General features: G+C 42.2%; 1 protein-coding gene across 14 annotated transcripts in view; it reads right to left on the bottom strand.

Moving 5' to 3' along the window:
* LOC117523394 (regulating synaptic membrane exocytosis protein 1-like) overlaps positions 1-15137 on the bottom strand; it is a 343959-nt gene that overhangs the window by 26799 nt on the left and 302023 nt on the right. For 10 of the 14 annotated variants that reach the window (XM_034184908.1, XM_034184909.1, XM_034184901.1 and 7 more), the window contains 4 exons: positions 11693-11776; positions 5869-5925; positions 5504-5569; positions 1051-1160 (listed from right to left, as the gene is read on the bottom strand). In XM_034184908.1, the coding sequence (XP_034040799.1) occupies positions 1051-1160; positions 5504-5569; positions 5869-5925; positions 11693-11776 (317 nt within the window). The remainder of the gene's footprint in view (positions 1-1050; positions 1161-5503; positions 5570-5868; positions 5926-11692; positions 11777-15137) is intronic. The other 4 variants (XM_034184911.1, XM_034184915.1, XM_034184910.1 and 1 more) reach the window with 3 other exon arrangements.

Here is a 15137-nt window from a genome sequence, read left to right as displayed (position 1 = left end):
ACAGTGGTAGCAAAAGCAGAATTACTGTTTTTACTTCTTTAGTCTGTGTGTGAACAAATAATTTGAAGAATTTTGATCTGATTTGAACCAAAAATGGGGGGGGGGGGGGGGGGGGGGGGGCTTTTAATGGGAAAGAGCCTACATTCTCATTGTACTTTAAGTTCATCCTCTGTATTTAACCCATTCTAATTACAGTTAGACACCATCCAACCACCAGGAGCAGTGAGCAGCCACAGTCTGGTGCCTGGGACCAACTCCAAATTTGCTGCTTTGCAAACTCCACACAGAAAGGAACTGGGCATAGGTGGAATCTAACCCAAGTGAACCCAAGTGAGGCAATTGTTCTAACAACTAATCCACCATGTGCTGCCCTTTAAAAGATGTAACATTATCACGTCTGTTTATGTATCATGCCCTGATGTATCTGTACCAGCCCGAGTCCGAAGGATGAGAAATTTAGGGGGAATGGTGGAATGACTGAAGGTCAGCTGATGACGTGATATGATTGTGAGAAAAACTGACTAAAAATCAAGATTGGGTCAGATGTTAATATGCAGGGGATATTTATGGTACCTATGGCTACTCTTAAACAATAATATGAAGTCATATATCATCTTTCCATTGGTCACATGACCTTTTGACAATGACTGACATTGGATGGTCAAACTCAAAGTCAAAGCTCTTTAACTGTTTAGCCAATATGGTTTAAACATGCTGGAAGGGTTGTGTTTTAGTCAAAGTGGCTCAGTTTTGGACAAAACTGATCAAATGTCAAGACAACAAAGAACCATAAACTGCAGTATCACTGAATGAAAAAGAATTCATTTGCATGATTGTGTGTCAAACCTGGAAGGTGTTGGTGTCACCCCCTTCTTTTTATTGATGTATTTATTTTGGCCTAGTGATAGTTACCTCAATCTTTGATGCCTCAGCTTATCATTGAAATTTGGCGACTTTTACGAAGATATAGTGGTGCTTGTCAGGTTGCAAACTGTCCATCGTACAGACTCTGACACTTTGAAGGATCACACCCATGCAGTTGGCGCTCACCTTGTTCTACGGTGTTTCTCTTGGGGGGAAGCTGCGGGAGCTGTCGGACTCTGCGGGCTGATGACGACGTCACTGAGGAGGAAAGAGACACACCACCTTGGAGATGGCCCCTAACACAAAGCAAAGTGATAATGGACCAAAAAGAGAACACAGGCAGAGGGAGGAGGAGAACACAGACCGGAGAGCAAACAAACGTATGAGTGAAAATAAGGGAGAGAAAAACAAAAGAATAACCATTAATATTTTGTACGTTTGTAAACCAGTTAGACACGATGCACATAAAACGTTGTGACTGATTTACAAAAGACAATGGATTTTTTTTTTACATTAACAGTAATTATAACATTATTCTGAGACAAATTTGGAATTTTGAAAACTTCATTTTAGTCAATATATTTTTCAGATGTAATATCTTGCCTGTCTATCTTGTACAGAAGAATCAATTTGACAGTGTTTCATTTCACATTGCTTGGCTGAAAACACAAAAGGTTGGGTGCTAATGTGCTAATGTAATGAAACTGGAAGTTCAAAATATCTAAAGTGATTGCAATACGCCCACAAAACAGAAAAAGTTGGGATGATACAGAAATGAAAAAAGAAACAACCCAGCAATCGTTGTATTTACTTTGACTTTTGTTTCATTGCAGACCATATGGACCCAAGATATTTCATGTTGTGTGTGGTCAGCTTCATTTCATATGTTAATATACATCCATTACTGCATTTAAGGCCTGCGATACATAAAGAAAAAGAACAAGTCAAGGGATGGATACATGAACTCATCCAAGTCACTGAATGCCTCTTGGACTTCATTTACATAATCATTAAAAAATGCAAACAGTATGGTACTGTGTGGTAAATCTGTGGCAAGTAGGGAGTTCTCAAAAATTGAGTAACCATGCTGGAAGGACACTAGTGAGGGAAGCCACCAAGATACCCAGGCAACTCTCAAGGAGTTATAGGCTTCTTTGATTATCGCTGGAGTTGGTCTTTTACATTACCAGTTACACAGCTTCATGATGCATCCATCCATGTATCCGTCCCCTGACTTGTCTCAAGAAAACTGCCTGTAAAAGTGATTATTTAATGCTTATATTTAGAAAAAAATTGCCTCTCTCCCAAGTATTTTTGGAATGTGCTGCAGGCCTAAAATGGAGGAATTAATGTATATTAATAAATTCAACAAAGTTTAGCACACAAAACATGAAATATCTTGGGTTCATACTGTCTGCAATGAAACAAAAGTCAAATAAAATGTAAGGGTAAGATAAGATCAACTTAATTTATCCTGAAGGAAATTATTTTGCCAGAGTACCAAAACAGTAAACAGTGAACAATTTTTTTTTTTTAAATAAGTACAACAAATTTATGCAAAATGACGAGAAGACATTTGCACAAGATCTTTGACAATATTGCATATAACTCTGAGTCACTGAATAACTCTGAATAACTCTGTTCATTATGTATTTATCCTACAGAAGTGGGAGGATTTATTGCCACGGGTAAGAAAGACCTCCTGTGGTGTTCTGTGGTGCACCTTAGAGGTCTGACAGGACATCAGTGTTGCATGCAGGGGGTGGGAGGTGTTGTCCAGGATGCTGCACAGTTTCCTCAACATCCTCCTCTGTGGCAACTCAACAGTTTTTGTTTTTTATTTACAATATCGTCCCAAGTTTTTTCTGATCTGGGGTTGTAGAAGAATGAAGGATGGGGATTCAAAACTACACATATGTAAATCTCTGGAAGCAGCATATGTAGAAAATGAAGTGTATCGGGGTTGGACTATGAGCACTCCTATTGCAAAAAGAACAGCAAATAAAGGTTAAACAGTGAACAAAAATCACAGAAAGTGCCTTCAAAGGAAGCATTTAAGCACACATTTCACTGTATCCACAGACATTCATTTATTTAAGACTAATCTCACAGAAAAAAGGGGTTATTCATAAAATGTTTGCAGTGTTTCATGAGTGGCCAATAGAGGCCACAACATTTCCAAATTAAAACAACATTAGCAAATGCAGAAAACCATTGCAAATTCAACAAACACCTGCATTAATTCAACAGGTAGTTCATTCATTCATTCATTTTCTATACCTGCTTACTCCAGTCAAGGGTCATGCAGGGTTGGAGCCTATCCCAGCAGTTATTGGGTGTGAGGCGGGGTACACCCTGGACAGTCTGTCGAAGGGCCACATATATACAGACAAACACATTCACACCTGTGGTCAATTTAGCGTCATCAGTTCTCCTAACCTGCATGTTTTTGGAAATGGGATGAAGGCGGAACACCCAGAGGGAACCCACGTGAACACAGGGGGAAGATGTAAACATCCACACAGAAAAGGCCAGGTGGGAAGCGAACCTTCTCGCTATAAGGCAACAGTGTTAACCACTAAGTCACTGTGCCACCTCAACAGGTTGTTGTATTAAACAACAACAACAAAAATGGAAATTGAGAAACGCTTGCAAAGTACCTGCTGCTGAACTGATACAGGTGTTTTTTATTTATCTCCTTTTTAACTGTTTTCCACACCTGCTAATGTTTTCTTAATATGTAAGTGATGTTAGTGTTGTGGCCTCTATTGGCTACGTAGTTTCTTCTTCCACACTGTAAATGTCCAATCAGACTGCTTTTATATTCGTGACATTTACATTAAATATTCATCAGGTTTGTTGGCTTGTATTCCATTAAAAATAATGTTTACATTGTGACTTGTATCATTTAATTTTTGTCTTCTGTAAAATTAGTCCATTCAAATTGTTCATTTTTTTTAGCCATCATTCATGCCAATATCGGCACAAGATTACACAGCATGAAATTAAACTTCATAACTGAATGTCCATCCACAGCCAGCATTACATTTTATAAATTACCCCATTAAAACCTTTCAGAAGTTGCTTTAAGGAACACTCCTTCACAAGAGTTTAAGCAAAAAAAACAGCGTCGCCGGAAGTTTTAGCCTCTTGGATTTGTTTTATTTTGAAGCAGTACAGTTCATAAAATAAAACAATGCCAAGAGGCTGAAACTTTAAGTGATGCTGTTTTGTCTTTGTATGATGCTGAAGGAGTATCCTTGTCATTTACAAGGGAATAGCAAAAATACACAAACATGTACAGATATAGAGCAAAAAGGTGAAGACAGCATTTACACATACACTCAGAGAACATAAATATGTAGAATACACAACAACAAACAGCATCTAAAAGTCCACGTATGTCCACACTGCACATAACAATGTCACAAGAAAATGCACACTAACAGTACAGTGTGTAGGAATGATTGTGTCGCTCCTCTCTGCTATTTATATGTGAGGGGATGATTTGCCTGTGTGTCCCTGGGAGAGTCGCACAGTGACGTCCCCTTACCAAGAGGCTGCTGTGAGGACTTATCTCATCTGGAGCCCCTTAAGATAGAAGTGGGCTTGATTCTGGCACACATAATATCACACAAACACCATACAAACCCAAAGCCCGGTAACACAGTGCAACACAAGCAGCATGCAGAAAGAAAAATGAGATCAAAGATGGGTTTAAGTGGGTAAAAAATGGAGGGGGAACAAAAGCAAAAACATTTATGAAATTAAAGACTCAAGACAATCCAAAAGTTACTCAACGAAACATGAGCAAATCGTCTTGGTTGTAGATAATTATAATGGCAAGTGAAGGACATCCACAGTAGTCCTAACTCGGCACCAGCCGGTATCACAATAAATTTTGCCAAAAATGCTGTGGTTCATGGTATTGCACACCTCCACAGACAATGGAAGCCAACATGTTTATTTATGTATTGTATTGATGAATGCATGATGATGACTGGATGTCTTTGGTACTCGGTCCCTTTGGAGGATCCTTACGTACTGTTGGAATGACTTTGTATCAAAGTTCCTTCGCGAGGTTAAGGTGTGGAGCATCACTTGCATTGTGGTAGAGTGTCAGCTTTGACATTGTGGCACATTTTTATATGTGCATGATCCTGCATATGGGGTCCGGAGTCCTATGGTCCATAGCTGGAGAAAGTGAAGGGAAAGCTCTCATTACACCTGTCTGTTGAAGACTGATAGTTATTCTGAAGGTGTAAATACTGGAGATGGACCATTGTCTACTTGAGTACTTATCATCCAAGACTGAAGGCAAATCCATGTTGTTGTTGTGGATGCTGTGAACAGCATGCTCCCAGACTTGACTTGCTTGTTTAGAACAGTTTCTGATGAATCAGAAGTTGAATGCATTTTGTTGAACACCAGGTTCTGCAACATTTTGCTTTGATTTACCACCAAAGCAAGTGATAAAGGTAAAAAAATAAAATTGTTAAATAGCTATTAGCTTGCTAATCAGATCTGCTATCAACATTGTAACTACCCTAGAGTATTTATTTTAGTAACATAATCAGCACCCTACCTAATTGTTGCCAGCTCGACATAAAAATAACAACACGGAGCCTAGAAACCTTACCTGCCACTGTTAGCGAGCTTCCTGCCAACAGTGTGACGTTCAGGCGTCTTCAGGATCCGAGGGTGTCTAGGGAACGACGGATGAGCAAAGGGAGCGACATAGAAAAAAAAATGGATGGATGGATGAGAGGATTGAAGAGAGCAGCGTAGAGGATAAATCACTTAAATTACGAGTCTGACTCTGTCTGGGGCTGTCATTGGCTTTATAAGTTTATGATGTGGAAAACGGAAAATAGGAAGCATGCCGTGATGGATGATATGACGGTGATGTGAACAAGGGCTGTCACACATTCAGGCACTAACTGTGTGTGTGTGTGAGTGTGTGTGTGTGTGTGTGTGTGTGTGTGTGTGTGTGTGTGTGTGTACCTCGTCTTTGTACTGAGGTGAATTAAAGTCTCTTGTGTAGGAAGAACCATCCATATTCTCCATTCACGGACATGAAGATGACAAGGATGATACATGCACACCCACACACCAACACACACAGTCACAATTACGATGTGAATTATGGACATCAAGTCATCTAAGTCATTGCCAAGTGCTAAACCTTGAAAAGGGGACACCGCTCAAAAGCTGAGATGGGGAGGCAAGCACACAGAAGCTGCAAATGTAATTCCCAGAACAAAAAGCACACTCTGCAGTACTGCAGAGTAAGCAAACGCAATATGGCAGGACTTCACACCACTACCAGGAAGCTCTACGATCAAATCAAAAAACAAAAGAAACCACCGTGAAGAAAGGGTACAGAAGCAACGGGCTACAACCAGGGACACAAAGTATCTTTCAGCATCTCAATAAAAAACAAAAATACAAAACCAGAAATACACCATCCACAAACTGAGAGCCATACAAACAAACCTTCACACAATGAGTGGATCATAATCAAGCAAAGTAGAACTTGCGGCTCTTAAGCCCCTCTCACATGCAATAAAACCTTCTGTGTTTATTATAGTAAAAGCAACACAAATAACAAGATAACGGTCTATATCACAATGACAGGTGCAGGGTTTTTGTAGAATTTTTCAAAATGTTAAGAAAACATTGATAAACCATCACCTATTTACTTGATAACCACTAGGCTTTTGCCAGCTGCTGCACAAGGTCGCTCTAAGTGCATATCCGGAATTTGAATTATGTCAAATTTGAACAGAAATGCACTCCATATTGCAATGTGTGTATACTGAGCATGGTTGAAATGTCTGCGATGTCGTCTGTGTCTTATATCATGATGTGTATAATAAAGTGTTGTACGTGTGCTATTGTAAAAGGTTCCAGAGGCAAGTATATGTGTGCACGTATGTTATGCATTTGCACGTCATGACACAGACCTACACACTATACACTTGCCCATCGCCAAATACCGCAGTTTGTATGAGTATCCTCTGCAAGATGCAGATAATAAAAAAGACATATTTCCATAATGAATTCAGATGGGGTTGAGATGAATAGACTGTTGAGTAGCACAAGTGGAAAGTGATGTCTGTGTTCCTCTGCCAGTCTGTTTCCTCAGCAACCATGGATGGGACAATGTGTTGCACTGCATGTAGGTTGTCCTATTGATCCAAGGAGCAAAATGTCATTATAAGTATGTGGATCTTCATTCAAAACTGCGCAAGGAGTTGGGATGCCTGGATTTGTGATTTTATAGGCTCAAGAATGAGATTTAAATTTTTTTCATTTATATAGCGCCAAATCACAACAGAGTTGCCTCAAGGTGCTTCACACAAGTAAGGTCTAACCTTATTAACCCCCAGAGCAGCAGTGATAAGGAAAAACTCCATCTAAGGAAGAAACCTGAAGCAGACCAGACTCACAGGGGTGACCCTCTGCTTGGGCCATGCTACAGACATAAATTACAGAACAATTCACAAAACGAATATACAGGAAATGCTGTTGGTGCACAGGACAGGAGGGTCTCCAGCACCAATACCACACCCATCTCTGGATGGAGCACTATGTTAGACCTAGGCTTTTAATGACTTCCTTGACTCGCCCATCAGAAGTATATGCAGTGAAAATGTTGAACTTGCAGAGACATTCATTCATCTGGACAGTGACACCCACACAGTGATACAACTGTTTACTAACTCAGGAATCACACCGATAATAAACAGACAAGTGCAAATGATTACTAACTCAGCAATCACACCGATAATAAACAGACAATTGCAAATGATTACTAACTCAGCAATCACATCAATAATAAACAGACAAGTGCGACTGTTTATGAACTCAGCAAACATGCGATAATAAACAGACAAGTGCAAATGATTACTAACTCAGCAATCACACCAATAATAAACAGACAAGTGCAAATGATTACTAACTCAGCAATCACATCAATAATAAACAGACAAGTATGACTGTTTATGAACTCAGCAAACATGCGATAATAAACAGACAATTGCAAATGACTACTAACTCAGCAATCACACCGATAATAAACAGACAAGTGTGACTATGAACTCAGCAAACATGCGATAATAAACAGACAAGTGCAAATGATTACTAACTCTGCAATCACACCAATAATAAGCAGACAAGTGCAAATGATTACTAACTCAGCAATCACACCAATAATAAACAGACAAGTGCAACTGTTTATGAACTCAGCAAACATGCGATAATAAACAGACAAGTGCAAATGATTACTAACTCAGCAATCACACCAATAATAAACAGACAAGTGCAAATGATTACTAACTCAGCAATCACATCAATAATAAACAGACAACTGCAAATGATCACTAACTCAGCGATCACACCGATAATAAACAGACAAGTGCAAATGATGACTAACTCAGCAATCACACCGATAATAAACAGACAAGTGCAGTAATTACTAACTCAGCAATCACACCGATAATAAACAGACGTGCGACTGTTTACAAACTCAGCAAACATGCGATAATAAATAGACAACTGCAAATGATTACTAACTCAGCGATCACACAGATAATAGACAAGTGCAAATGATTACTAACTCAGCGATCACATCGATAATAAACAGACAAGTGCAAATGATTACTAACTCAGCAATCACACCAATAATAAACAGACAAGTGCAAATGATTACTAACTCAGCAATCACACCGATAATAAACAGACAAGTGCAAATGATTACTAACTCAGCAATCACATCAATAATAAACAGACAACTGCAAATGATTACTAACTCAGCAATCACACCGATAATAAACAGACAAGTGCAAATGATGACTAACTCAGCAATCACACCGATAATAAACAGACAAGTGCAAATGATGACTAACTCAGCAATCACACCAATTATAAACAGACAAGTGCAAATGATGACTAATTCAGCAGTAACACAATAATAAACAGACAAGTGCAGTAATTACTAACTCAGCAATCACACCGATAATAAACAGACGTGCGACTGTTTACGAACTCAGCAAACATGCGATAATAAATAGACAACTGCAAATGATTACTCACTCAGCGATGACACAGATAATAGACAACTGCAAATGATTACTAACTCAGCGATCACATCGATAATAAACAGACAACTGCAAATGATTACTAACTCAGCAATCACACCAATAATAAACAGACAACTGCAAATGATGACTAACTCAGCAATCACACCAATAATAAACAGACAAGTGCAATAATTACTAACTCAGCAATCACACTGATAATAAACAGACGTGTGACTGTTTACGAACTCAGCAAACATGCGATAATAAATAGACAACTGCAAATGATTACTAACTCAGCGATCACACAGATAATAAACTGGGTCTTCGTTCTTGGAGATCGAGAGATGCCTGGGAAAACCTGACTATGAGTTCAATGGACCAAGTTGTTTGGAGAAATCCAAGTCTTTAAGGTCCTAATTGCTCCCTGGCTTACTGTATGGTTGTGAGAGTTGGACACTAACCACTGATCGAAGGTGAAGACAGGAAGTGTTTGGTGCTCTGCCTCTTTGGAAGCTCCTTGGTACCACTGGAATCACTTTATTGTCAAAGGAACAGTTACTTGGCGGAATTCAGGTGAGGAGTATCACTTTTATTATGAGACAGCATCAGCTCCAACATTTTGGACATGTGACACATTTCCCTATTTATGATCAGGCAGGTAGGTGTGTCTGTGTTGAGGATACCAGTGGCTGGAGAAGGGAATGCATACATTTCACTTGGCTGCAGCAGATAGATGGCTACTTTAAAGAGGTGGGGAGAGATCATTGTCTGCCTGAGTGGTTGCCATCCAGAAGCCAGGGCAGTTCCGTGGTATGTTGGATGCAGCGATGCATGGTCCAGCCGAGACTTGATTTAACTTGAGTTGTTTTTCTGTGATTATTAGGTCAAGGTATTGTACTTTGTTGGGGAGGTGATGGTGTAGTGGTTAAGCATTGGGCTTGAGACCAGAGGATCCTCGGTTCAAACCCCAGCCTGATTGGAAAATCACTAAGGGCCCTTGGGCAAGGTCCTTAATCTGCAAGTTGCTCCCGGTGTGTTGTGAACGCTTGGCATGGCAGCACCCTGACACTGATGTGTGAATGGGTGAATGTGAGGCATAATTGTAAAGTGCTTTGAGCATCTCATGCAGATGGAAAAGAGCTATATAAATGCAGTCCATTTACAATTTTATGTGATTTTTATTTTCTGTACAGCACTTTGGTCTGCTATGGTTGTTTTAAAGTGCTTAATAAATGAAGTTGGTTGTTGGATGGTAAAGAATTAGAAAACAACAACAACAAAAAAGCTAAAACAAAAAAAAAAGAAAAAACTGCAAGAGTATCACATTTCTAATCAGAAGTACTTGCAAACTCCTGCACCATCATTTAGTACATCAGGCAATATTGCAATGACATTACAATCACGCACAACCTTCTATTGAACATTTTTGTCACATGTGAGAGAATTGTTACTTTGACAAGCTCTCTTGGCAAGTTCTACATTGCCCATCATGTTCACTCACTGTATCCAGCTGATCAATGAACAGACAGAAGTACCAGCAAACTAACATTCGCAATAGGTAGCAATACCGTAAAAAGCATAAAAAAAATAAATAAAAAAATAACAGTTTGTGATTCCATATTGTATTTCTCCACAGAGACGAATACTGCTGTTGCAGCTGGACTGAAGAAAATAGAGCCTGACTGATATATTGGTTTGCCAATAATATTGGCCTGTGTGAGGCAGTCATGAATGTATCGGCATCTGCGTTATTTTTTCTGATACAAAAATTTATTTTGTACTAAATAAATAATGCAGAAAACACCTTGACTGTTGGAAATGGGTCATTACATATCTTGTCCAGTAGATGACACACTGATGGCATTGTTTACAATGCTGTCAAGCATGGTTGGGATCCCATCATCCCTTGGTCAAATTAGCTACAAGAGACAGATGCAAAGTACCTAGGTCTCATTCATTTTCAATCAGACTGGCTGTTTTACAAAGACAAGAGAAAAGTGGTCACTATGACACCAGGTAGGCTTGGCCAAAATAGATGAGACGTCTATTTTATACAAATGCTGAGAGACGCAACACGGCAACTGCCAATCTGAGTGAAGGCAACAGGGTGCCAGCATGACGTATGTTGGTTGATTGATTGGATGAAAAAGAACTGAAAATGGCAGAATACACTCCCAGATAGCTTTATGTCTGTATAAATATATGTTTGCCCTTTATCTATTATATTTTGTTTATAATTAGCACAAAATAAACACTTTTATAAATCGGCAGATATATCTGTCATAATTCTTTTTACTATCCACTATTGCCATCGGCTCCCAAAAACAGATATCAGTTGGGCTTCAGAAGAAAATGCTTTATTTTCAAGCTATGCTGTATTAAGGCAGATGAAATATCTCATATTACAACGATACAAGATAAAGTCACTCACTGTATATATTATTTTTATCTGAACAGTTGACAAGTTCTCCATCAGCTAGTCACAAGAACAGAAATGAGTTTTGACTGCATCTATAAAGTAGAACTCCTTATTTGCCTGAGCCCAATTAAACAAACTGGGACTTCAGTCAGAGAATCACATATTAAATAAATAAATAAAAGATACAAATTTGTAATATCTTGAGAGACGAGTGTTTCTGTATTGGCTTGGGTATAACAGAGTGTTTGCGATTTCTGTAAGGTTGACTTGATTTTTAGCCTAAATCACTCTGAGGAGATACGGTCAGGGTTCCACATAAGGGTACCTGTCATCTTCAGGGGAAGCGTGTTGGATAAGAATCCTGGGACTTGGCGGCCGTCTCCGGGGCAGGGATTGGTGCAAAGATTTTCTATGTGTGCACAGGAAAACAAATCATTTTATTAACCCCAATAATGTGGTTGATTATTTACTTGCAAAAGTGAGCAGCAGCTGCTGCACACAGGCAAATTCTGCAGACAAGCACAGTGGTAAGCACGTTTAGCCCATGCTGACAGCGCTACTGTCCTTTAAAGGAGTAATCTTTCATACTGGCTTCAATAGTGACCAACTTCACGGTCTACATAATGACATTTACCAATCACAGAAAATCACATTCAATCAGTTCCAAGCCATGTGACACCCTTAACATACAAACAGTAGAATGCTGTCTAACAAAGTGTCACTGTGCCCGTCAGCTTCTAGATAAATCAATTCTACTACAAAAAGAAACCATGGAAATCATCAATGTGTGTAACTTTTCAGCATCAAATACCAGCAAAAAAATTGCAGTGAGTTTCTAAAGAGGGCTGCAAAATCATGTGAAATTAGTAAATCTAGAAAATCTTTATTTCACAGTGGTCTCTTCAAGGTATCGTTTGTTCTTTGAGTTTGTTCTTTGCGTATGAAATGCTTTACAAATGTCACCCTTTTCAAATTACAAACAGTATACAATTGCTCAACAAATCATTCATTGTAAAAAATGTTTTGTTTTGTTTTTTTTCTTGATTTTAACCACTGTACCTACATTATAATTATGAAGTCATTCAATTGTACAATTCAAGATTTGGCTTTTGTTTGGGGTTTGTAAGGCATTGTACATAATGCATGATGTCAAACAAAGGTAGCTTTTAGTCCTAAAATGCCTGGTCACACAGCACACAGTGATCTCTAAACGCAGGAAAAAAGTCCCAAAGTCCCAAATCATTGAGAAAAAGTGGATGAATGAGCCGGCATGAGCACACAGCCGTCTGTGGCTCACAGCCGTTTGTGTGGGTGCACACAGCCTCTCCAGCCACAGACAACATGCGAACGTGCGCACAGCCGTCTGTGGCTGACAGCCATTTGTGTGGGTGCGCACAGCCACTCCAGCCACAGAAAGCATGGGAACATGCGCACAGCCGTTTGTGTGGGTGCGCACAGCCTCACCAGCCACAGACGGCATGCGAAAATGTGCACAGCCATCTGTGGCTCACAGCCTTCTGTGGCACACAGCCGTTTGTGTGGGTGCGCACAGCCTCTCCAGCCACAGAAAGCATGGGAACGTGCGCACAGCCATCTGTGGCTCACAGCCGTTTGTGTGGGTGCGCACAGCCTCTCCAGCCACAAAAAGCATGGGAACGTGCGCACAGCCGTCTGTGGTGCAGAGCCTTCTGTGGCTCACAGCCGTCTGTGTGGGTGAGCACAGCCTCTCCAGCCACAGAAAGCATGGGAACGTGCGCACAGCCGTTTGTGTGGGAGAGCACAGCCTCTCCAGCCACCGAAAGCATGGGAACGTGCGCAAAGCCGTCTCTGGCTCACAGCCATTTGTGTGGGTGCACACATCCTCTCCAGCCACAGAAAGCATGGGAACGTGTGCACAGCCATCTGTGGCGCACAGCCATTTGTGTGTGTGCGCACAGCCTCTCCAGCCACAGAAAGCATGGGAACGTGCGCAAAGCCGTCTGTGGCTCACAGCCATTTGTGTGGGTGCACACAGCCTCTCCAGCCACAGAAAGCATGGGAACGTGCGCACAGCCGTCTATGGCTCACAGCCGTTTGTGTGGGTGCACACAGCCTCTCCAGCCATAGAAAGCATGGGAACGTGCGCACAGCCGTCTGTGGCTCACAGCCGTTTGTGTGGGTGCGCACAGCCTCTCCAGCCACAGACAACATGCGAACATGTGCACAGAAGTCTGTGGCTGACAGCCGTTTGTGTGTGTGTGCACAGCCTCTCCAGCCATAGAAAGCATGGGAACGTGCGCACAGCCGTCTGTGGCTCACAGCCGTTTGTGTGGGTGCGCACAGCCTCTGCAGCCACAGAAAGCATGGGAACGTGTGCACAGCCATCTGTGGTGCACAGCCATCTGTGGCACACAGCCGTTTGTGTGGGTGTGCACAGCCTCTCCAGCCACAGAAAGCATGGGAACGTGCGCACAGCCGTCTGTGGCTCACAGCCGTTTGTGTGTGTGCGCACAGCCTCTCCAGCCACAGAAAGCATGGGAACATGCGCACAGCCATTTGTGTGGGAGAGCACAGCCTCTCCAGCCACAGAAACCATGGGAAATGTGCGCACAGCCATCTGTGGCGCACAGCCATCTGTGGCGCACAGCCATCTGTGGCGCACAGCCGTTTGTGTGGGTGCGCACAGCCTCTCCAGTCACAGACGGCACGCGAACGTGCGCACAGTCGTCTGTGTTGCATAGCCATTTGTGTGGGTGCGCACATCCTCTCCAGCCACAGAAAACATGGGAACGTGCACACAGCCGTCTGTGGCTCACAGCCGTTTGTGTGGGTGCGCACAGCCTCTCCAGCCACAGACAACATGCAAACGTGCGCACAGCCATCTGTGGCTGACAGCCGTTTGTGTGGGTGCACACAGCCTCTCCAGCCACAGAAAGCATGGGAATGTGCGCACAGCCATCTGTGGTGCACAGCCATCTGTGGCACACAGCTGTTTGTGTGTGTGCACACAGCTTCTCCAGCCAAAGAAAGCATGGGAACATGCGCACAGCCGTCTGTGGCTCACAGCCGTTTGTGTGGGTGCGCACAGCCTCTGCAGCCACAGAAAGCTTGGGAACATGTGCACAGCCATCTGTGGCGCACAGCCGTGTGTGTGGGTGCGCACAGCCTCTCCATCCACAGAAATCATGGGAACGATCGCACAGCCGTCTGTGGCGCACAGCCGTGTGTGTGGGTGCGCACAGCCTCTCCAGCCACAGAAAGCATGGGAACGTGCACACAGCCATCTGTGGCTCACAGCTGTTTGTTTGGGTGCGCACAGCCTCTCCAGCCACAGACAACATGCGAACGTGCGCACAGCCCTCTGTGGTGCACAGCCATCTGTGGTGCACAGCTGTTTCTGTGTGTGCGCACAGCCTCTCCAGCCACAGAAAGCATGGGAACATGCGCACAGCCGTCTGTGGCTCACAGCCGTTTGTGCGGGTGCGCACAGCCTCTGCAGCCACAGAAAGCATGGGAACATGCACACAGCCATCTGTGGCACACAGCTGTTTGTGTGGGTGTGCACAGCCTCTCTAGCCACAGAAAGCATGGGAATGTGCGCACAGCCATCTGTGGCGCAGAGCCATCTGTGGTGCACAGCCGTTTGTGTGGGTGCGCACAGCCTCTCCAGCCACAGACGGCATGCAAACATGTGTCAATAGTTAAAGTAGTTAATAAAACGTTCTTGCTGCTATTGTTTCTGTATGAAAACATTGCTTTTCATCCCACACATGGACGAGTCACGTTCAGCA

This window comes from Thalassophryne amazonica, chromosome 13, assembly GCF_902500255.1.
Source record: "Thalassophryne amazonica chromosome 13, fThaAma1.1, whole genome shotgun sequence".
Classification (NCBI taxonomy): domain Eukaryota; kingdom Metazoa; phylum Chordata; class Actinopteri; order Batrachoidiformes; family Batrachoididae; genus Thalassophryne; species Thalassophryne amazonica.
Note: the sequence above shows the minus strand (reverse complement) of the source record. Positions and strands in the feature narration are given on the sequence as shown.